Raw genomic sequence first — 24324 nt, 5'->3', positions numbered from 1 at the left:
AAATTAGAATTGCATAAATCAACTTGTACACATAAAAGCACAAGAGACATGCACACTATGGGCCGGGAAAGCAGAGACATAGGTAGACAGTTCACTGCGCCGACAGTATCACTTATCACTGAATGAGGTAAAGATGATAAAAGATCGGATGTAGCCAGGCGATGAAACTGCATTCCACTACTGCAATCTCTGTATGCACTTGCCCACAGTTACCTTTCGCAAAGGAGTTCATGGATATTTTCAATGCTTTTGGCAGTAAAAGGATAGTTCACAATTTTTTTCTTCTTAGCCATATTTTATATTGGTTTATTTTTGTTTGTTGCATTTTTATGCCGGTGTGTGAGGGATATCGTAGATGTAAGAAGAGCTCAACAGAAGCTAAAAGAATGTTATATGAAGTACTGTCGGCTCAGGAGAGCACTTCCAGCTGCATCAGGTGATCACCTCAACCTGATGAGAGAGAAAGAAGCTGAAAGAAAGAAACGGAGAAAACGTTTTGTTGGGGGAACACGTTAATCATGGAGCACAAAGTAGTTTTACTTTTCTTTTTTTTTTATTGACCTCTTAATGGAGGAAGAGCAAATGCTTCTCCGCCAACGCCGGCGTGTGATGTATTTGAGGCTGAGAGGAGACCATGGCCAGGTAAAAGAATCAGGTTAATCGTTTAGCCACTAGTAATGCTAACATACTTCTACTTATACATACTTCTACTTCTACTCAGAATCAATTTATCATGCCTTTATCTAAGACCTCCACATTAAACATATAGATTATTTAACAGTGTTTCTTCTCCTTTCTTTAAACCAGCCCAGACCCCTGTACTGCAGGATAAACCTCAGTGTGCCTGTGCTGGACAGGTTTTTCAACCAGCAGGAGGGGGGGGGGGGGGGGGGGGGGGGGGGGGGGGGGGGGGGGGGGGGGGGGGGGGGTGATGCTCAGGTGACTGAAATGGAAGCAGATTCAGAGTGTGACAGTGTGTCTGTAGCAGACAGTATCTCCCAGAATACAGACCTGTATTACCTGGGAGAGTTGAATCGCTTCCTGGATGATTCCTTCGGCAGAGCAGTCGATATAAAAGAAGAGGACTAAAAGATGCTAAAGCAACAAAGAGAAGGAAGCTTTAAATAATAAATCATGTTCATACAACACTGGGTGTTTCATTTATTCTGCCTTTCTCTGTCTGTTTTTTCCTGATCTCTCCCTCTTCTCATTTTATGCAGATTACGGGTGGGTTCTTTAAATATAAACGGGGGTAGAATTGCTCAGAAAGGGGCTTAGGTGTCAGAGGTCTGCACATGGTGGTCAGCCATGGCTCTAGCCTTAGTGCTGGAGTCGCCATATTATTCTCCAAAAATTGAAATGCAAAGATAACATCCATCCCTTTTTGTTTGGCACACTGAAGGCTTTTGGTGTCGGGGAGCACTTCCTGTCCTGGGTGAAGTTGATGTACAGTGATGCATGTTGTGTTGTGAAGGTGGGGGATGGTCAAGGGGTCCCATACAGGTAAAGCGAGGGATCAGGCAGGGTGGCCCCATCTCGGGCCAGCTGTACAGTGTAGCCATGGAGCCTCTTCTGTGCAGGCTCAAGGTGGATTTATTCTTGACGCATCAATGAGGCAGAGAATAATTCATGGCCCTGTTGAGATCTCTCCTACACCGTGAGGTTTAACAGTGAAAGCGAGAGCCAGACAGTGTTGTTCAGGGAGAATGAGGGAGGGTTTCACCAGGACACTGAATCCACCCCCGACGTTTCTGTCGTCGTTCAGAGGACCAACAGACTACCTTCGTCTTTTACGTTGTTTTTCTGAAACCACAAGTTCTTCATCAACTACTTATACACACACCAACTCTGTCGCCCTTGGCATGGTGCAAGCCCCTTTAACCTTCTTGTGGTGATTCCAGCAGTGCAGATAGCGTTTTGTCAGCAGTGACACCTGCTGTGACGCCACTGCGGCCGTGAAGACTGGCTGATGAGTCGAGCATGAATCCAACTTTAGAAAACTGCTTAGGGGTCTCTGTGGTCGTATCAGCTTGTGCTAATGACATGAATGTCTTTGTCCAGGGTCGGGGGGACATTCAGGAGCTAGAAGGCTGCTTAGACCTTTATGAGAAAGCAAAAGTCACCTGGTCTGATGACCAGTGGACTGAAGGCTACGATTCTATGTTCCCCTCCCTGAGTGCGAGTCCAGCTGTGGAGGAGTGGAGCGAGCAGAGTGGCCTGCTTCTTTCCATGAAGACTCCGGCGCTGGGAACATTCAGCTGAATCAAACACTCTTTCTTCAGACTCACCAACAACAAGTAGGGTTTCAGGTGGGGATTTGAAGAGCATAGAAAAAGAGCTTTTAAACCGTAACCATGCAGAGCCTCATCCAGTCTCTCAGCAAGTCTTGAAGCAGCTGGTCTATTCCCATGGTCTGGTGGATGTTTGTAGAAGGATGCTCCAAACAGTTCACATGGTCCCACATAAGCGATAACAGCATCTTGACTCGACAGATATGATTGTTTTAAGCATCATTTGTGAGTTTTTAAATCATGTAGAATTTTACCAGTTGGTTTTACTGACCATGATTTGGTTTTCTGTCAAGTTTTAATTTTAATTTAATTTTAACTGTAGACCAAAGTTTTAGAGAGGCTCTTCGTTATTTATGGACTGATATTAGACAGAGGAAGAGCGAGTTCACCTGTCTAGGGCAGTGGTGGGACCATGGAAAGACCCAAATTAAACTGCTGTCAGCAGCACACTCTCAATGTCACACATGACATCACCAGATCTATCAGAGATCTGGAGCCTGACATTGTGGAGCTAGAACAGGGTCTTCTGATCTAGTATGGAGGGATGTGGCCAGCGGCATACTCAGGTGTGTTTATAATTTGAGACTGGATGCGGCTCTACTTTTTAACTGATATTAAAGTTTCAAAATTAGGCAGGTTACCTCTATTTTATCAGGGTGTTTTTGAATCCTGTGTTCTTTTTAACTGGAAAGTTAATTCACAGCAAAACTCTCTGCACTGGCTGATGATGGAGCCTTTAATCTGTGTGGCCTTACTGGACGTGTGCGTCAGTACGTCAGAGACCCTGGGGTCTCATTTATAAACGTGGCGTAAGCACAAAACTGAGCTTGAAACATGCGTACGCCACTTCCCACACAAAGTTTCTGATCTCTAAAAAACAAACTTGACGGGAGAATGTGCCTCTTTGCCTCCACCTTGAATGAATGAGATTCTTTATGTCGCACATTTAAAATAATACTCTAGCAACACAAATTATATACATGTTTGTGAAGGAGTAGAAAGATGTAGTGAAACTTCAGATCGGACCAATTTTTCTAATTTCTCCCTCTGTCCGCTCTGTCCCACTGACAGTTGACACATACGAGGGACGCGTCGATCGGCCCACCAACTGGCGAGAAGGAGCAGAGTTCGGCTGGACCACCGACGAGCGGCGCGTCGATCGGCCCGCGGACTAGCGATGTGGAGCAGGCGTTGGTCGGACCACCGACGAGCGGCGCGTCGATCGGCCCACCGACTGGAGACGTGGAGCAGGCGTCGGTCGGACCACCGACGAGAGACGTGACGATCGGCCCACTGACTGAAGACGAGGAGGAGCAGGCCGAAAGCTCCGACGCAGGAACAGGGGATGGCTCGGGGTTAGCAGGCCCGATGCTAGCTGACATGGAGGACGGCTGGAGGCAAGCAAGCCACAGGTCTGCCAACGTGGAGCTGCACACTAGGAACCCGGTAGCTAGCTGAAGGGGTGGTTGACTGGAGGCTACCAGCAGCAGAGGTCTCAAAACTCCCCAATTGAGGGAACCAGTCAACCAGCCACTATCTTGACCGGATCAAACGCTGCATCAGAGTCCTTATCGTATCTTTCTCTTCAGTGCTTTTAGCACGCTCCAGATAATCACTAAGTCCTTGGACCTGTCGCACCACTCCACAAAACTCCTCCACCGAAACGCCCCCCCCCCCGACCGACTGACCGAGGAGGAGCAGGCGTCGATTGGACCACCGACGACGACTGTGTCGATCGGTCCATCGACTGAGGACGAGGAGGAGCAGGCGTCGGCCGAACCACCGACGGGGAACGTGTCGATTGGTCCTCCGACTGACGACGTGGAGACCGGCCGTACAACCGGAACCACGATGCTAGCAAGCCTGATGCTAGCCACCTGGGGCGCCGGCCGGATGGCACACCGGGAGGCTGGCTGGGAGTCCGGGGCATTCAGAAAGTCTTCCAGCCAGCCGGATAAAAAGCCCTTTAACCAGGGCTTCAGGTAAACTTCCCTGCATGCCCTGTACAGGCCGCCTCCTTCCTCTCCTGTCATTGTCCCTCTTGTAGATCCCATGAATACACGTCAGTGTATAAATCAGCTCACGGAGATCCAAATCAATTAAAGCACCTGCTGGGTCCATTGTGGTCTGATCGTTCTGTCACGCCGAGCAGGAAAGCAGGACCCAAATGCAGAGGTGCACTTAATGTAGTCTTTAATAAAATAGAAAAGAAAACAGACTTACGATGTTTCAAACAAAAAAACAAACAAAATCCAACTAAAGGTGTCCACGACATGCCAGGGGGCAAACTAGAGCCAGGGGCAAAAGGACAAACTGTGGCAAAACAACAGACGATGTGACACAGACAAAGGGAAGCACAGAGACTAAATACACATGGTGGGCGGGGCCAATAGAACACAGGTGAGACACATTAGAACAGGTGCAGACAATCACAGGGGCAGGAGACACAGGAAAAACAAGTGAACAGACACGAACCAGGGAAACAGGAGGTACAAAAACTAATTCAAAATAAAACAGGAAATACAAAACACAAGATCATGACAATGTCTGATAAAGAGGAACTCTCTTTTACAAATGTCATTGAAAAAAGTTCTGTCAATTACGTTGTACAGACTGTAGAAAATAGTGTAAAATAAAGTATGTTTTAAAAATCAAAAATCTTCTTCTTCTTCTACCTCCTCCAGCTCTTTGTTGGCTCACTGCCTAACTTGGCCCTGGTTGGTTGGGATTGAGGCAATCAGGGCAGGGGGCCAGTGGAATGCATCTGTCCCACACCTCATCCATGAGGACAAACCATGGCCAAATTGGAGCAGTGGATTTCCCACATACTCCATCTCCTACCCCTGGATACTTGCATTCCTATCACACTCTGTGTTAGTGCGAAATCTGTAACAGTAGTAAACAACAACAACAAAACACATTTCAGCAAATGTTTAATCAAATTAAATGGTTGAGACAAAGCTAATTTCAATTCAAAATCACCACTTATTTGCTTGCAGGGTAGTCACCCTTCCCTGCAGGCCCGAGGTGAACGCGAGGTCATCCCCCAGCAGTCTGCTCCTTGCTCCCGGAAATAAAATACTGCAATAGTTTTCATTCACAATACTAACAAAAGCAGTAAAACATCCAAGGTCACGTTTACATTTACGCTTCTAATGATCTGGAAAAATGTTTAATTCAAGTGTCTGGAATCGAGCAGTATTCAAAACCTGTACATGTTCACATGTTCCATTCATGGATGTAAAATGAGTTAAATGTTACCAGTCAAATCCCCACAGTCATAGTATCATATATATATATATATATATATATATATATATATATATATACCTTTGAACATCTTAAGTAGAAAGTGACAGTTTTTGCGCATTTGTTTCACACACAGCAGTAAAATACAGCAGCTGCAAGGACTTTCACACAACTTAACAAAACTATCTTAACAGCAATAATCACGTTTTAAGGCCGCTAGGTTTATTAAACATATGTACCTTTAAGCTAGCTAAACATTCAATTTAGATATTATTGAAGCCCTAATACTTACATTTAAACGTCAATGGAGCCGTTGTACGTTTGACGTTTGAAGGAGCCGACAAATTGGGATAGCCTGGTCGCGACCGGTCTACAAATGCACCCTTCGAGGGACGCAGCCCCTGAATTTGGACACAGCCAGTGTGTCAATTTTACTTGAAATAGCACTACAGAAATCCAGGTCTTTGTGAATAACTTTTCAAAACACGGTCAGTACGAACAGCAATCCAGTGCAAGTGTGTAAACAGATACACAACAAAAAAGCTTAATTTACAAAAGTCACGTGGGAATTACTACTGTGACATCCCTGCTACATGTGGTGTTTCTGCCAAGGAGTTGTACCTGCAGGTGAGGCAAAACAATCTCGCAGGGAATCATCAAAATTACATTTTAATTTGAATGTATGAAATGTATCAACAGATTGAAATGAGTTTTCCCAATTAATAGTTTTATTGTGTAAGGCTCTGCGCTAAAAGTCTGTCAGAAACTAAACTGTCAATCATTTTTAACGCTCATTTTAGTTGAGGAAACCTGAGACTTTTTCCTTGTCAGTGATCATAAACTACATCTCCCATGAGTCTTGGGTAAAATGTAATTTGACCATGTTGCTGGAAATTACATACATATCCTTGCTCCTTTTGACAGACACACACACACACACACACACACACACACACACTGATGCAGATGAGTTCATATTATTTGACCTCAGTTTTCTCTCATTTATTAAAAATACATTACATTTATTAACACAACTCAGCTGTGGGCAGTTTAAAATGGTGCTAGTCCCAAGTTGATCCCTGTGAGCAGCGTCTGTGGGAGGAAGGTCCAGGCTCAGTCTTAGAGAAGAGTTGATTCATCCAGCAGCAGAAACGAGGAGACGACAGAGTCACAGCTCGGAACACGCGTTGGAACAAGAGACGATGAGGAGACAAACATGGAGGAACCGGGGGTGAACAGTCGCCCACAGGAGAAGCAGGAAGAGGAGCTGCAGGACTGACTGTGTTTATTACAATGTGCTTGTTGTGTGTCTCCAGTGTTGGAGCTTCACCTCTCAGACCAGAGAAGATGAGTGATCTGGAGGAAGACGAGGACAGAGCAGAGTCTCCAGTGCTCAGCTGTGTGTCTATTGAGAGTGACCGGTCCAAAGGCCATCCTCCAAACTTCAGTACTGAACCTGGACCTCACACTCTGAGTAAGAGACTGTTTCTACTGTGAACTGATCTGAAGATGATTCTGTTTTCTCATGTTTACCTTCAATACAAAACTAAGTTGTTTTTTTGTTTTTTGTTTTTTTACCATGACACTGGTTATTGTGTTGTTTGAGCATTGAAAGCCTCAGAGCTGCTGGGTGAAGGTGAACACAACCAAGGGTGTGGTGGAGATTCTCGTCCAATAGAAATCAGGTTTGGCGTAATTACATTTTGCTGCTTAGCTCATAGCTTCACTACTGCAACTAAATAAAATTAAATCATACAGCAACACGTGTCCTCACTTGACTTTGTGTAAGGTTCAGTAAATCAACCTCCAACATGTAGATGTAGAAAATCTTTCAGAGTGAAAGTTCAGAAAAAAGTGGGAAGATGCTCATTACAAGTTCTGAGGATATGATTAACGTATTTGATTTGTCCACAGACAAAGATCAGAGTCTCCAGTGTTCAGTTGTGTGTCTATGAAGAGTGACTGTTCCAAATATGAACCTCTAAACTTCAGTACTGAACATGGACGATCACACTCTGAGTAAGAGACTGTTTCTACTGTTAACTGATCTTAACATGATTCAGTGTTGAATAGGATTTCACATGTATTAGTTGGTGCCAAAGATCTTTACCCAGGATTCTCAGAGTCACATTGTGTTTGTTCTTTATTGAACCTGCTCAGAGGTTCTGTGCAGGAACATTGAAGAGAAGCAGCACTGATGAAAATATCTTTTTCATTTTCAAAGGTTCAAAAATGTAACTTGCAAGTTTATAACTGCATGTAACATGGAAACAAATTGTATGAGATGATATTTGCATTAGACTAGTGAGCTGTGGGTTTGCCATCACTGATGTTATGTGTCATGGAGAAAAGTCTTCATGACCACTGAGAGAAGAGGAGTCATGTTTCTGAGGAGAAGCTGCCGTCCAGCTGTGCTTCTTGTCAGGACGTCCTGAAGGATCCAGTCTCCACCAGCTGTGGACACTCTCTCATCCTCGCAGACCTTTAATGTGAATCTGTGTTTTACTTGAATCCAAGATGAATAAATGAAAAGCAGGACATTGACTCTGATTTGCTCTCATATATCCACACCTCTGATATATGAGGACACGTCTTTACTTTTCAAACTCGTAGTCTCGACTCAGGTCACATCACTTGAGGAAACTCATCAGCTTCCTCTGGAGACACTAAAGGTTTAATTCTGCAGTTTTCTGATGAACAATTGTTCTCACCAACACCTGGAAACACACTGAGGTGTAAGATCAGTGGACTTACATGTATACTGAATATAATTTCAACCAAAAGACTGATCTATACTGATGGTGGCTGGCTGCAGTACAGGTCATAAACCAGTATCCCAAGAATTCGTCCAGTACTTTTGTGTTTCTGTTGGTGTAACAGTGGAACATGTAGACTGCAGCCAGGAACTCCTGAACGCTCAGATGAACAAAGCAGTAGACGGTTTTCTGGAAGATCACACACTCCGTTCTGAAGATCTCAGTACAAACTCCTGAGTACACCGAGGCCTCTGTGACATCAAGACCACAGCGCTCCAGGTCTTCTTGGTAGAACATGATGTTTCCTGTCTCCAGATGTTCAAACGCCAGCCTCCCCAGCTTCAGGTGAACTTCCCTGTCGGCCTCCGTCAGCTCCTGTGGACTCGTCTCACATCCCTTATGATACTTGATCTTCTTCCTCTCTGTCTGAACCAGCAGGAAGTGTGAGTACAGGTCAGTCAGGGTCTTGGGCAGCTCTTCTCTCTGGTCTGTGCGCACATGTGCTCCAGAACTGTAGCACTGATCCAGCAGAAGACTGGGATCCAAGATTCAAGTAAAACACACTGTGAGCTCAGAGTGATATTTTATATTGGGTACTATTGATTTAAATCAATTAAGCATATTTTTTTTATAATAGTTAAATAGTATAGTTAGGTCTAAGTACAATAACAAATAAAAACAAATGCAGCCAGACCAGCAGCAGAATTGTAGTAAATTCTGGTTTTATCTGATATTTTACATTAGGTCAGATATATTATACATTAGGCACAATATCCATTTAAATAAATAAAGTATTTTTTTTAAATAATAGTTAAATAGTATAGTTAGATCTAAGTGTCGCTGGTTTGAAGTAACAGGACCCAAATTAAGGTATGAAAAAAGCTTATTTAATAACTAAGGTAACAAAAACAGACTTAAATAAACAAAATATAACTCTCCAAACCTCAAATCCCAAACTCCAAAGTATACTACAACAGCATAATAGAATTCCTGAAATTCAGTTATGGCTTTTGGTTCTGGTGTGCCACCCCGACTTTTCAGTCGCCCCATCTGGCCCCCACCCCTATGAAAAATTTCTGGGGGCGCCACTGACGGTATGTTAGTTGTATCACCTGATTCAAAACCCTCAAGGCCTGGGAGTTTGAGGGTTGCGTGCAGTATCTTAGCTGTTCCTAAGATTGTGCTCTTGTGGACAGAGACCTCAGACGTTGTACCTGTAATCGGCTCGAGCCCCTCGCCCAGTTTGTGGGTCGTGGCCCCCAGGGCTGCGATCACTACTGGTACCACTGTTGCCTTCACTCCACAAATCTTTTCCAGCTCCTCTTCCAGCCCTGGGATCTTCTCTGGTTCCGTCTGACTGATGTTGCTCTCCCTCGGGATCGCCAAATCTTTTACCAGCACCTTCTTATGTTGTTTGTCGATCAACACCAGGAAGAAGGAACATGACCAGATTGAAAATACCAAGGGCTGAAAGAGGAGCTGGACAAGATGGCAGAAAATTAAATATTGTGCATGTAATTAGACATAAATGTAACTGAAAGGTTAATACAGTATATTTAGTAACATCCTGATTCAGTGTTTCAAACTCGTTCTGAAGAAAAAACATTTCTGTTGACAGATTGTTTCTTTTTATTTCTTACATGTGTTACACACTGAATTAATCATATGACAAAAGAACAGAACTGACATTTGTGTTGTTACGACCCGGCTTGGCAGGGGGAAAGGGAAGCAACATAGAACCAGGTGTATTTGGTAAATGAGTTATTTATTTGTACGAAAACGGGATTGTTATCAAAACCAGAACAAAAGAGACAAACTGGAAACGGAAAATGGGCCAGTGAGGGCTGCTCAAATCAAACAAACAACTTCAACAACAGGAGGACTCGTAACAGTGAGTCCCTGTTACCACTAACAGAAAAACAAAATGAAACTAAAACCCCTTAGTTACCGTGAAACAAAACACAACACGTCAGGAACAGCACTCCGGCACCTAATGAAGGATAACAAAGGGATTCTGCAGGTGTGAGTGGTCTGATCTATAGTTAACTAAAACCTGGCCCAGGCCTCAGATAAGTTTCACGTGCCTCGTTTCAGAATTTCACAAAATCGAGAGCCACAGTGGCGCGCTGGTCAAGTGAAATCCCAGCCGCCCCGACTGACAAGCTGTGGGGAGATTTGTAGCCTCCTCCACAAATTGCTCCTTGGTGATTGGTGGACTGTTTTGAAGTGCCGCTCCAATCCGGATCCTCCAGGCCAGAAGTGGGAGGGGCACCCTGCTTGACAGGCCAAAGAGGTTATGCATACAAAATGGGGGGCAGAGGTCGGCGCCGGCGGTAACAGTGTGATTTTTAATTTGAAATAAAATGTAAAGAACAACTTGTGATGACAAACAATCGGCGTTTGATTATTGACATTTATTCATTTATTGGTTCATCTTCATCGTGATTCATTTTTGCTTCATAAATCGTACAAATAACGTGACATGAAACATCTTTAGATTTTTCTGATTTGTGTTTTTAAAGTTACTTAAATATGATTTCTGTTCAATGTAAGAAGCGGTCGTAATGGTAAAGTAGACGCGTTTTCATGTGTCACATTCATGCGTCACTTCTCATGAATATCAAACTGGTCCAACTTTCGTCAATCATTTCCTGAAGCCCATGTGAGACTTGTGTTCTGTTCAATCTTCTTTATAGGTCAAATTTAACCCTGTTATAAGGGTAATAATCCTCCACTTATTAAACCCAGGTTAACTTCCGCTGAGGTTTATATCTGACCATATATATCTGGCCAAAGATGTAGTTCACACGTTTCTCACTGAGACACTGCAGACACTATTTGACTTTTAACATTAGACTCTAACTTATTGCTCATTTAAGTGGAAAAAGGAAAAACAAGACCTGCTTCTGTTTACAGGGTTGAAGAGCGATTACATTCAGCACAGCAAAGAAGAAACGTTCCATCGTCGACTGGGATGTTCTACTCCCCCGCCTCCCAGGTGAACACACGTTACACTAGAGCGCCACCTGTAGGTCAAAGGGTAGAAAATCTTCAGAGCTCTGCATCTGACGCAGACATGAGAACAAGACTTTAGATGTTTTGTGTCAAAGACTTGACCCATACTCTATACTCATACTCTATAATAAATCTTTAAAAACTTGAAGCAAATAGACAGACACACAGTCTTATACACAGATATCTCTCTCTCTATATATATATATATATATATACAGCTAGATAGATAAATAGATAGATAGATACATAGATTCACTGAGGAAACTCTTTGATACTGACTGAGATTAGTACAGTAATGATGAAAGCTGCAGGGACTGACTCCAGCCGTCCACTCACCTCACTGGCTCCAGTCTCAACCCTCGACTCTCTGGACAAGATCCTGCAGCTTCTTCAGGTCTGAGTTCTGCAGCTTGTTTCCCCCCAGGTCCAGTTGTCTCAAGTGGGAGGAGTTGGATTTGAGAGCCGAGGCCAGAGAAGAACAGCTGATCTCTGACAACCTGCAGCAACTCAACCTGAATGAAGAATAGAACAGACGACAGTGTTTCGTCGTCTGTTCAGCTCTGAAGAAAGTTGAGAACGTGGCTGTTTATAAAACTGAAACTCCGAACACCTTAAATACTAAAGACTCAAGGATTTGTCTTTGTCTCCACGTTGCCCGGCCACAGCCAGTGGACCATATTCCACAGTCACAGCTGGGGGCCGAGGGGGACCGGGCCTTTTCCATCCAGGCCCCCACTCTTTGTATCGACCTGCCTGGTGCAACACTTTCTAAAGCTGTTTTCAGACAGGACCTCTGGAGAATGTCCGCTCAATTGCACCCAGATATTTTCCAGAGTTTGTCGTTCCACATGTAACAAACAGTAGGAGATTGTTGGAGTCAAACACTTAGACTATTCAGGACATTCTCTGGAAATGTGACTAGAGGAAAGTTCCTGAAAATGTCCAGAGTGACTTCTGCGGACATTTGTGTTCTCACAGACAGCCCCTCCAGAGAAGTTCAGGACAATGTCTGAAAGCAGCTTCACTGTGCTGTGAAAGGTGCTGTATGAATAAAGTTCCTTATTATTATCACTATTATAACAATGAAAAAGAAAATCTAAACACGGTGTCTGACCTCAGAGTCTCCAGTCGACAGTGTGGACTCTCCAGAAGACCACACAGCTCCTTCACTCCCGAATCCTGCAGCTCGTTGTAGCTCAGCTCCAGTTCTGTCAGGTGGGAGGGGTTGGACTTCAGAGCTGAGGCCAGAGAAGAACAGCTGATCTCTGACAAACTGCAGCTCCTCAACCTGGATGAAGACAAAACATGATGAGACATTTAAAGTGAGATTAACAGCGAATGATTCAGTGTAGGATTTGTCTTTGGCTCCACGTTGCGTGGCCACAGTCAGTGGACCATATTCCACAGTCACAGCTGAGGGTGTCATGGTTCTCCCTCCATGAACTCTGTAGACTTTTTAAGTCTTTTTGTTTTTCTTCATGGACCTGTTATTCATGCCTTAATACCTCTTGTGGATTTTGCTTTGTTTATTTGATAATTTTCTTGATTACTATTCCTCGTGTATCTGTTATGTTTGATTTTAGATCCCTCATGATTGTTTCCTGTTTCATTTTGAAGTATTGTTATTCATGTCTCTGGATTTCCTGTTTCCCTGTCTCTTGTCTGTTCACTTTACCTTTCCTGTGTCTCCTGTCCCTGTACTAATCTGCATCTGTTCCTTAAGTGTCTCACCTGTGTTCAGTCTTCCCTTGTGTATATAGTCTTTGTGTTCCCAGCCTTCTGTGTCAGTTTGTCCTGTTTGCAACCTGTTCTGTTCTAGTCCGTGATGTCTGTGAGGATTGCTCCAATCCATTCCTGTCTCTTGTGCCTATATTTCTGTTATTTTTACCTTTTGAAACTGTAAGTCTGTTTTGTTTTCAGTTTATTCAAATTATTATTTTAATGCACCCTGTATTTGGGTCCTGCTCATTCTAAGGTAACAGAATGAACTGACTAGATATAGACCCAGCAGTGATTGCTATTTCAGTTGAGGAGTTGTATGACACAGCACGCCAAGTACAAGGACTTTTTGAGTACCTCAGGCTAGCTTCCAACCTTGACCAAACTATAATTATTCAGAATTTAATGCAGCATCTGGTCAAGTCCAAACCATGGCTCTTGGAGTGGTACCCTCAACTGATAACATGTTTGGACACCCCTGTTGCTGCTAGCCTCCAGCTGGTCTCCACGTCAACTAGCATCTGTCCTGCTAGTCCCCAGCCAGTCTTCCAGTTTAGCAATCTCGCCAAGATATCTTGGGGTTGGACCCCAAAAACAAAGCGTGGGCCAATGAGTAGGCAATTCTCAAAACGCCATCTAAAGCCTCAGTTGCCCAGCCGCCCACAGCAACTCTGCTGAATGGCAAATCCAGTGACTCAAAGCCTGTTCCTGCGTAGGTTATCTCGGTTGACGCAACGCCTGTTCCTGCGTCGGGGGACTGGCCGATCCCTAATCCTCATCTCAAGTAGGCAGCCCAAACGATGCCTGCTCCTTGTCTCCTGTCAGCGACCCAACCGACCCCTGTTGCTGCTCCTCATCTCAAGTCGGCGGCTGGGCTGACCCCTGCTCTTCATCTCAAGTCTGCGATCTGGTTAACCCCTGCTCCTCGTCTCAAGTCGGCAGGCCGACCAACACCTTCTCCCCAGTTGGTGTTCTGGCCGACCCCTGCTCCTCGTCTGAAGCCGTTCCAACCTCTTCTTCTTTGCCTGACCCCCAGCCGTCCGTTGTGCCAACCTCTCTGAAATTTGACAAGAGGACCAGCAGCAAAAGTTTCTGAAAATTTGGGTTCTCACATACAGCCCCTCCAGAGTAAGTTCAGGACAATGTCTGGACTTCAGTGCCTGAAAGCAGCCTTACTGTGCTGTGAAAGGTGCTTCATGATTAAAGTTCATTATTATTATTTTCACTATTATAACAATGAAGTAGAAAATGAAAACATGGTGTCTGACCTCAGAGTCTCCAGTCGACAGTGTGGACTCTCCAGAAAACCACAAAGCTCCTTCACTCCTGAATCCTGCAGCTTGTTGCGGCTCAGCTCTAGTTGTTTCAGTTGGGAGGGGTTGGACTTCAGAGCTGAGGCCAGAGAAGAACAGCTGATTTCTGACAAACTGCAGGAATTCAACCTGGATAGAGTAAAACAAAGAATAAAATCATTGATCATCCTAATCAATGAGTCTCTGTCCGTCTCTAATTGTGGATCAAAATAATGCATCATAACACAACATTCATACACCTATTCATGTCAACACAGACTCATTACATGCTGCTGACCTCAGTCCAAACTGTTACTAGAAGATAAATATAAAATCAGAGATTCAACTAAAAACCTCTGTTCATTCTCTCGTGTCACACGACCTTCGTCTCCCTGTAGGTAGAGAGATGCCATGTTTGTCATGTTCAGATTAGCATCATCACCACAAATCTGAGAAATATCTTAGTGTCTCCGCTGCTCTAGATCACAAACACTATGACTTGTCTCAACAGAACTGAAACTTCTAACATTTAACATGTATGTGTCCAAAACAAACAACAGATCCAGTCAGTGAACTGACCTCAGAGTCTCCAGTCTACAATGTGGACTCTCCAGTCCAGCAGACAAAACCTTCACTCCTGAATCCTGCAGGTAGTTTAAACTCAGGTCTAGTTCTCTCAGGTGGGAGGGGTTGGACTTCAGAGCTGAGGCCACGACTTCACAGTGAGTCTCTGAGAGTCGACGGCCATTAAATCTGTGAATAGAGAAAATATGAAACCAATCTGTGATAAGAATACACACGATGCATATGATGAGAAAACACGTCATAATGTATTTACCATCTGCTCTACACATCCATGGTTCATCTGATCCAATCTCATTGTGTTGGACATCACTCTCTCTCATACTCGCAGACTTTTAATGTAAATCTGTGTTTTACTTTAACCTGAGATGAATAAATAAAAAAGCATGACTTTGACTCTGATGTGCTCTCATATATCCACAAATCTGTCCTGAAGAGCTGTGGATTTATGAGGACGCTGACATAGGTGACATCACTTGAGGAAACTTATCAGCTTCCTCTGGAGATACTAAAGGTTTGATTCTGCAGTTTTCGTTCTTGTCACCAACAGCTTGAAACACTGAGGTGTAAGATCAGAAATCATTTCACACTGAGTGAACTAAACTACTGATCTATACTGATTGATCATGTTAATTATCACGTCTGGACCAATGACTGTGTACAAAGATGGACGACATGACAGCTCCCAAAAGTGAAGCCAAAAGATATGGGTTGCCCCCTGTTGGCTGGCTGCAGTATAGGTCATAAACCTATAAATATTAGATGCTATAACAACATGGTGTCACATTATAACTGGCAGCGGAGACTGGCTTGTGATTGTTGGAGAGGTGTATTAGTAGGACTTCGATACCACAGCTCCACTCTCCAATCACTACTGCGCAGACTCTGACTCCAAATGATGTCACCAGCACAAGATGGCAGCACCCGTATGTGAGATATTTGGCTTCAGTTTAGTGCATTTGGAGGAGGTGGAGACACATCGTCCATCATTGGTCTGGACTCACTGAGCCTTTCTGCAGTTCCTCACAGCTGGGATCAGTCTCTGCCGTCCCTCATCTGATGTGTTGTACTTCTCCAGGTCCAACTCATCCAGAACCTCTTCTGACATCTGCAGCATGTAGGCAAGAGCAGAACAGTGGATCTCAGAGAGTTCCTTCTCTGATCTGTTCTCTGACTCGAGGAACTCTTGGATCTCCTGATGTACTGAGAGGTCGTTCATCTCCATCAGACAGTGGAAGATGTTGATGCTTCTGTCAGGAGAGATTTCATAAATCCTCATCCTCTTCATGTTGTCGATGACTCTCCGAATTATTTCTTGATCGTTCTCTGTCCGACCCAGCAGACTTTTTAAAAGTCTCTGGTTGGACTCCAGACAGAGGCCGTGAAGGAAGCGCACGAACAGATCCAGGTGGCCATTTTGACTTTCAAGGGATTTCTTCATGGTTGTCTTCAGGAAGTCTTCCATAGGAGGGTCACGGGTGTTGTTCCAATTTTTTCCCAGGAAGTCGTCCAGTACTTTTGTGTTTCTGTTGGTGTAACAGTGGAACATGTAGACTGCAGCCAGGAACTCCTGAACGCTCAGATGAACAAAGCAGTAGACGGTTTTCTGGAAGATCACACACTCCGTTCTGAAGATCTCAGTACAAACTCCTGAGTACACTGAGGCCTCTGTGACGTCAAGACCACAGCGCTCCAGGTCTTCTTGGTAGAACATGATGTTTCCTGTCTCCAGATGTTCAAACGCCAGCCTCCCCAGCTTCAGGAGAACTTCCCTGTCAGCCTCCGTCAGCTCCTGTGGACTCGTCTCACATCCCTTATGATACTTGTTCTTCTTCCTCTCTGTCTGAACCAGCAGGAAGTGTGAGTACAGGTCAGTCAGGGTCTTGGGCAGCTCTTCTCTCTGGTCTGTGCGCAACATGTGCTCCAGAACTGTAGCACTGATCCAGCAGAAGACTGGGATTTGACACATGATGTGGAGGCTCCTGGACGTCTTCACGTGTGAGATGATTCTGCTGGACAGCTCTTCATCACTGAACCTTCTCCTGAAATACTCCTCCTTCTGGGCGTCGGTGAAGCCTCGTACCTCTGTCACCCTGTCAACACAAGTAGGAGGGATCTGATTGGCCGCCGCAGGTCGGGAAGTTATCCAGATGAGAGCGGAGGGAAGCAGATTCCCCTGGATGAGGTTCGTCAGCAGCTCGTTGACTGATGAGCTCTGTGTGACATCAGACACAACCTCCCTGTGGTTGAAATGCAGAGAAAGTCTGCTTTCATCCAGGCCGTCAAAGATGAACAACAGTCTACAGACACCGAGCTTCTCCGCTGTGACCTTCTGTAATGATGGATGGAAGACATGGAGCAGCGTGAGAAGACTGTGCTGCTGGTCTCTGATCAGGTTCAGCTCCCTGAACGAAAGCAGAATCAGCAGACTGACGTCTTGGTTTTCCAAACCCTCGGCCCAGTCCAGAGTGAACTTCTGCACTGAGAAGGTTTTTCCAACGCCAGCGACGCCGTTTGTCAGGACGACTCTGATGTGTCTCTGCTGGTCAGGTCTGGCTTTAAAGATGTCGTGGCACTTGATGGGAGTTTCATAGAGGGTCTCCATCTTGGAAGTTGTCTCGAGCTGCCTCACCTCATGTTGGGTATTGACCTGTTCACTCTGTCCCTCTGTGATGTAGAGCTCAGTGAAGATCCTGTTGAGGAGGGTTTCACTTCCTCTGTCATCACTTCCTTCAGTCACACGTTCACATCTCCTCTTCAAACTGATCTTATGTTCATCTAAAACCTGCTGAAGACAACCATCTGCTGAAAGACAAGAACCAGAGTTAGAATGAAGACAGAGAATCTGCTGATCACTTTCATAAGCTACATCTAACTATGAACTGAGAAATGTTTGTCTTTCTGTTTCTAGAATTACTTCACAACTGCTCATACGATCGACTTCAAACTTGGCGGATGTTTGGCTGAGGACCGGAGGAAGTGCAGTGTTGACAGTGAAAGTATTTTGGATGAACAGTTCAAGAAAATAAAAAACACAAACTGTAAGTCATCAAAATATGTAACTGTATGTTGGATGAAAGTCCAGCAATAACAAATTAACCTTGTCGTATCAGCCCTGACTGACAGATACATTTTGAACTGGAACTTTATTAAAAACTCAAGCAAAGGTTTTTAATCTTGTGGTATTTATAATCATCTGAAAAGTCAATGCTGTATGTTTTATTAAATGAAACCATTGGACAGAAGTTCAGTCTCACTCTGCACAGAGCTGCTCTGACCTGCTGTTTGAGCGCCAGGTCCTGTTCTGGATCTTTTTCCACACTGGGGACAGGAGGACTCTCCTGGTGAACCCGACTGGTCCCAGTATGACGTGATGCAGCGTCTGCAGAGCCAGTGTCCACAGTTGGTGGAGACTGGATCCTTCAGGACGTCCTGACAAGAAGCACAGCTGGACGGCAGCTTCTCCTCAGAAACATGACTCCTCTTCTCTCTGTGGACATGAAGACTTTTCTCTATGACACATAACATCAGTGATGGCAAACCCACAGCTCACTAGTCTAATGCAAATATCATCTCATACAATTTGTTGCCATGTTACATGCAGTTATAAACTTGCAAGTTCCATTTTTGAACCCTTGAAAATGAAAAAGATATTTTCATCAGTGCTGCTTCTCTTCAATGTTCCTGCACAGAACCTCTGAGCAGGTTCAATAAAGAACAAACACAATGTGACTCTGAGAATCCTGGGTAAAGATCTTTGGCACCAACTAATACATGTGAAATCCTATTCAACACTGAATCATGTTCAGATCAGTTAACAGTAGAAACAGTCTCTTACTCAGAGTGTGATCGTCCATGTTCAGTACTGAAGTTTAGAGGTTCATATTTGGAACAGTCACTCTTCAACGACACACAGCTGAACACTGGAGACTCTGATCTTTGTCTGTGGACAAATCAAATACGTTAATCACATCCTCAGAACTTGTAATGAGCATTTTCATATTCTGAACATTTCGTCTATGACTGGAAATTTGGAACATTTTCGACATTTTTATGGTGGAGGTTGATTTACTGAACCAGACACAACGTGAGGTGTGGACACAGTCTCTTACTCAGAGTGTGAGGGTCCAGGTTCAGTACTGAAGTTTGGAGGATGAGGTTTGGACCGGTCACTCTTCATAGACTCACAGCTGAACACTGGAGACTCTGCTCTGTCCTCGTCTTCCACGAAATCACTCATCTTCTCTGGTCTGAGAGGTGAAGCTCCAACACTGGAGACACACAAGCTCATTATGATAAACACTGTCATTCTTGCAGCTCTAAAGTTAGAGGCTCCTCATTGTTTTTTTTTACATGTGTATAATTAAAACCACGTATATTTTCTATCCATCATAAAGACAAAGTTTGTGTTTACATACACGTCACACAAGGCTGGTTCTTGGCATAGCCTAGGGCGCAGAATGTCAGGGTGGCACTGCAAGGATGACTGTGTATATATATTTATATATATATATATATATATATATAGTGCGCATCAAATAATGGGTGCGCATTCCTACCAGAGCACGATACAGATATAAAATTATGCTCCAATCCACCAGATACAGCAGACCTTTGGGTATACCATCTTAAATCTATGAATGAGAAGAGAGGTGTCATTCAGTCTTCCCTATCCCTGGCAAACCTCGTGACCATTCACTTATAATTTCGAATAAAAAAGACAAAGTAATTGCTTATCAGTCATAAATTTGCGATGTAAATTGTATGCCAAAATAAGGGTCAAGGATAACCAAGGCGGATTTTGTCAGTTTTGAAGCAGAATTTAAAAAACACTAGCTGATGTTAGTTTAGCGTATACGCATTGTACACATAGACTGTATATAAACTTGTACAACACTGTCGTCTACATTTGCATTCACAGCCAAAGCAACATTATCCTGCTGACTTCTTTCAACACATACTGTAACAGCTGTGATATTTCTAGCCTAAACAGTTCTGAAGATATGACTAAATAGCCAAAGTACTTTACACACATATCGGACTGTGTTATCACCAACTTGTCGAGTTTAAGTCTGTCGAATTTCAGAGCTGTAGATGTTATAGTTTCCGAGCGACAACAGCAAATGTCACCCTCTGCGACCCTCTGACCTTTGTATGGTTAGAGAATTATTCATGGCCTAACAACAAGGTTTTCAGTTCTGTTCTTTTCTTATCTCAGTAATGTATTTTTATCAATAATACTTTGCTTATGTATATCTTTGTAGTGCTGCATGAGACTAAACAGTTATCAGCTATCTTTAAACCCAGGTAGGTGCAGAATAGGTTTCTCAAACACAGAGCAATGAGGCTGCACTATGCATGATTATAAATTATAATAAACTACACTTTAAATTACCTGTTTATTAATAGCTACTTACATGCAATATTGATATAGTCTGTCTGATGCAATGCTTTCAATGGCCAGAATGTTGGTTTGACTAGAACATCAGGCCTATACGTGACCTGCATGGTTCCAAGACCCATCAGTTGAGAGCATGGTTTTTACATGCTTCCTGGTTTATATGTATCCCATCAGACTTATCATAATAAACAGATATGAGCTGATCTATTTTTGTGTGAAATGCTACAGGGCACTAAATTACAGATGGGATATTCTGGATAACAATCAAACTCATACACATGTGCACCATCATTTGTTCTCTATTCTCAATTTAAAAGAAAAAATTGCCAACAACATCTTATCATATTGTAGCGAGCTGTGGGGGGAAGGAGTGCCCTAGTTCAGCCTGATAGGCCAGTTTAGGACGGGGCGGGAATAGCGGAAGTAAGCGGAGGCGGGAGGCGGAAGAGAGGGGTTCGGGGAGAGAGTGGGAGAAGACGCCTGTCGATTAACCACAGTGGCGAGGTTTACTTTGTTACTTCGGGCTCTGCTCCAACCCCGGGTGAGCCTGTTGAAGAGGGTCCTGAAGCCCGGGTCCCCGGTGAAACGTCAGCCCCTCTGTCCTCATCATCATTCCGCTAGCCAGCCCCCGCGCTGTCGGGCCGCGAACGCTGCAATATTTTTGCTTGTGTCGTACACTGTAATGTGGCAAATAAGAATATAAAATAAAATGGCAATTGCAATCTAAATATTTTGCGCCTCATTATCTTCACTATTTTAACATGAGTGTGTATGGTGTGGCGTTACACGTTTTTAAACAGCTCTGTATAGTGAAGCATCGGAGCCACGACCATGACCGGAAATACGTGACGGACGGAGCCTGCCAATCAGAGTTGCTCCTGCGGAGTGCACGCGGTTATAAAAAATAATATGAATTCTCAAAAATATTGAAACCTGTAAAAAAGGGTTTAAATCTGGTTGAAGAGAAGTTGTGCTGCTGGATGAACCAACTCTTCCCTCCGACTGAGCCTGGAGCTTCCTCCCACAGACACTGCTCACAGGGATCAACTTGGGAGCGGCACCTTTTTAAACTGCTCACAGCGGAGTTGTGTTAATAAATGTAATGTATTTTTAATAAATGAGAGAAAACTGAGGTCAAATTATACGAACTCACATGAAGCACTTTCCCGTTTTCCTCCTGCTTTGCCCAGTTAAAATGATGTCTGACTCCACTCAACACTTTCGTTTTCAGCTGCTCCTCCCCTCTGTGTGTGTGTGTGTGGGGGTCGAAAGGAGCAACAGGATATGGATGTCATGTCCAGCAACATGGTCAAATGACGTTTTACCCAAGGGAGATGTAGTTTATGATCACTGACAAGGAAAATGTCTCAAGTTTCATCTCAACTAAAATGCGGTGTTGATATTTTACTTATAAGCGTTAAAAATGATTGACAGTTTAGTGTCCGACAGAATTTTAAAACAGAGCCTTATATATATATATATATATATATATATATATATATATATATATATACACACACACACACACACACACACACACACACACACATGCCGATTGGTCAAGGTTTAGGACTTCACTAGACAGGACACATTCCTAGATGACGCTCGGAGTCTGAGGAAGGTGAGAGAAGTGAACGATCATCTAAAGGAGGATCCATCTGTAAATCTGGCTAACGTAGCAGCTGCTAATTGCTCACGGTGACGTTAATTACTTTATTCCACGCTCACATAAAAACTGGCTCTGCTTGAAACAAAATGGCGTCAAGTGTCTCGTGGTATCACAAATACAGGTTTTTCACTCTGATTGAAAAGTCGCAAATCTAATCTAATGGAACTTTATCTATTGTTTCAACCACTTGTATCAAAAGCATGAGGACAACTTTCTTTACCCACATTAACACAATGGTTTAGCTCCATAGGCTTCCATTCATTCTGCACTAGCTCATAAGCCTACACAACCTTTGAAGTAGAAGTTTCCATCTGATTAGAATTTCTCTGCCCCCTAGTGGCAGAAAATCACATATTGTGCATTTAAAGAGAGATAAATGTAAATGTAGAGTAAATACAGTATAGATATTTCTGTTGACAAATCGTTTGTTTTTATTTCTTAACACACTGCAATAATCATATTACAAAAGAACGTAACTCAGATTTGAGTGATATATGAATTGAAATAAATGGTTGCTAAACTTAGAACAACCTGTGACGACAAAGAAACATGGTTTATTATTAACATTTATTAATACATTGGTCTTGGCTTGTGCATCTTCATCATGATTCATTCTTGCTTCATATTCCACAAATAATGTCACTAAACATCTTTAATTTGATATTTAAAGTTACTTATATATGATTTCTGTTGAGAAGCGTCGTAAGGGTAAAGTAGATGCAGTTATGTTCATGTGTTCATACGTTTTCATGTGTTGCATACATGTCACTTCTCTAAGTGTAACTAAACTGTAACAGCTGCTGTATATTAAAGCCATCTCATTGATAATATCTAATCTCACTGCACCTCATATTTTTATTGCAGCTATTTGCACTGAAATATTTGCACTAATGCTGACATCTCTTTTTAAATTGTACAGTTGTCTGTGTTTTTCATTTTAATTTGTAAAGTTGTTTGCCATTTTTTTTGTTTTCTTCTGTTGTTGTCGGGGCCAAATAAAGTTTTCTTGAACTGAATTGATGTGAAACTTCTGTTCTGTTCAATCATTAAAAAAGAAAGTAAAAGGTCATGCACAGGGTTTTAAACACTGTGATTTAACCTTGTTATAATCTGCTCCGCTTATTAAAGCCAGGTTAATTTAAGGTTCTAACTTTGAGGTTTATATCTCACTCACAATGCCCAAAGTTGTAGTTCACACATTCCTGAGCAGACTGTACCTGCTCAGGAGACTCAGGTTCTTTAGAGTGCAGGGGGCGCTCCTCAGGACCTTCTTTGAAACTGTGGTGGCATCAGCCATTTTCTATGGAGTGGTCTGCTGGAGCAGCAGCATGTCAACAGCGGACAGGAGGAGACTAGACAGACTGATCAGGAAGGCCAGCTCTGTCCTAGGATGCCCCTTGGACACAGTGCAGGTGGTGGGAGAGAGGAGGAAGGTAGCAGAGCTATCATCAGTGATGGACAACGACTCCCACCCCATGCAGGACACTGTCTCTGCACTGAGACACTGAAGGAGCAGTATCGCAGGTCCTTCCTTGCTGCTGCTGTGAGACTGTACCACCAGCACTGCTCTAAATAGTACACACACACACACACACACACACACACACACACACACACACACACACACACACACACACACACACACACAGGACTCAACCACTCTGAAACAATTCACGGATATACTTAAAGTGCAATACCTAATTGTGCAATATTTATATTTAGTCTCCATGTGCAACTATTGCTACTGCTCTGTATATACACTGCTCAGAAAAATAAAGGGAACACTTCAACAACACAATGTAACTCCAAGTTCATCACACCTGTCCAGGTAGGAAGCAACGCTAATTGTGACTCAATTTCACCTGTTGTTGTGCAAATGAAACAGACAACAGGTGGAAATGAGAGGCAATTAGCAAGACTACCCCTATAAAGGAGTGGTTCTGCAGGTGGTGACCACAAACCACTACTCTGTTCTTGTCGTTTCTGGCTATTGTTTTGGTCACTTTTGAATTTTGTTAGTGTTCTCAGCCCTAGAGGTAGCATGAGGCGGTGTCTACTACCAACAGAAGTTGCTCAGGTTGTGCAGCTCATCCAAGATGGCACATCAATGCGAGCTGTGGCAAGAAGGTTTGCTGTGTCTGTCAGCACAGTGTCCAGAGCATGGAGGAGATACCAGGAGACAGGCCAGTACACCAGGAGACGTGGAGGGAGCCGTAGGAGGGCAACAGGCCAGCAGCAGGACCGCTACCTCCTCCTCTGTGCAAGAAGGAACAGGAGGAGCACTACCAGAGCCCTGCAACATGACCTCCAGCGGGCCACTAATGTGTATGTTTCTGCTCAAACTGTCAGA

The 24324-nt window shown here is 43.6% G+C and overlaps 2 protein-coding genes across 18 annotated transcripts; one reads left to right on the top strand and one right to left on the bottom strand.

Annotated features, from left to right (window-relative positions):
- Positions 1-4045: 4045 nt before the first annotated feature.
- Positions 4046-7389, top strand: LOC118288916. The gene is made up of 2 exons (XM_035615511.2): positions 4046-4273; positions 6857-7389. The coding sequence occupies exons 1-2, from the start codon at positions 4143-4145 to the stop codon at positions 7035-7037; spliced, it is 312 nt and encodes a 103-aa protein (XP_035471404.2). The 5' UTR covers positions 4046-4142; the 3' UTR covers positions 7038-7389.
- Positions 7390-10042: 2653 nt separating this feature from the next.
- On the bottom strand, positions 10043-21579 carry LOC118288674 (NLR family CARD domain-containing protein 3). 17 transcript variants are annotated; one of them, XM_035615013.2, is made up of 12 exons: positions 21459-21545; positions 21094-21183; positions 20816-20982; positions 19017-19175; positions 18743-18847; positions 18183-18394; positions 15909-17709; positions 14952-15075; positions 14299-14472; positions 12426-12599; positions 11648-11823; positions 10043-11322 (listed from the first exon to the last, which is right to left on the bottom strand). In XM_035615013.2, the coding sequence occupies exons 4-12, from the start codon at positions 19142-19144 to the stop codon at positions 11232-11234; spliced, it is 2985 nt and encodes a 994-aa protein (XP_035470906.2). In that variant the 5' UTR covers positions 19145-19175; positions 20816-20982; positions 21094-21183; positions 21459-21545; the 3' UTR covers positions 10043-11231. The 17 variants fall into 17 exon arrangements, 15 of the variants coding, with proteins under 15 accessions (XP_035470906.2, XP_035470905.2, XP_035470902.2 ...); XM_035615012.2 differs by lacking the exon at positions 21094-21183 and having other exon boundaries at positions 21459-21579; XM_035615009.2 differs by having other exon boundaries at positions 20816-21375; positions 21459-21569.
- Positions 21580-24324: the final 2745 nt, after the last annotated feature.

Source organism: Scophthalmus maximus, chromosome 17, assembly GCF_022379125.1.
Source record: "Scophthalmus maximus strain ysfricsl-2021 chromosome 17, ASM2237912v1, whole genome shotgun sequence".
NCBI classification, from domain to species: Eukaryota; Metazoa; Chordata; class Actinopteri; order Pleuronectiformes; family Scophthalmidae; genus Scophthalmus; species Scophthalmus maximus.
This window is presented reverse-complemented; position numbering and strand designations above follow the sequence as displayed.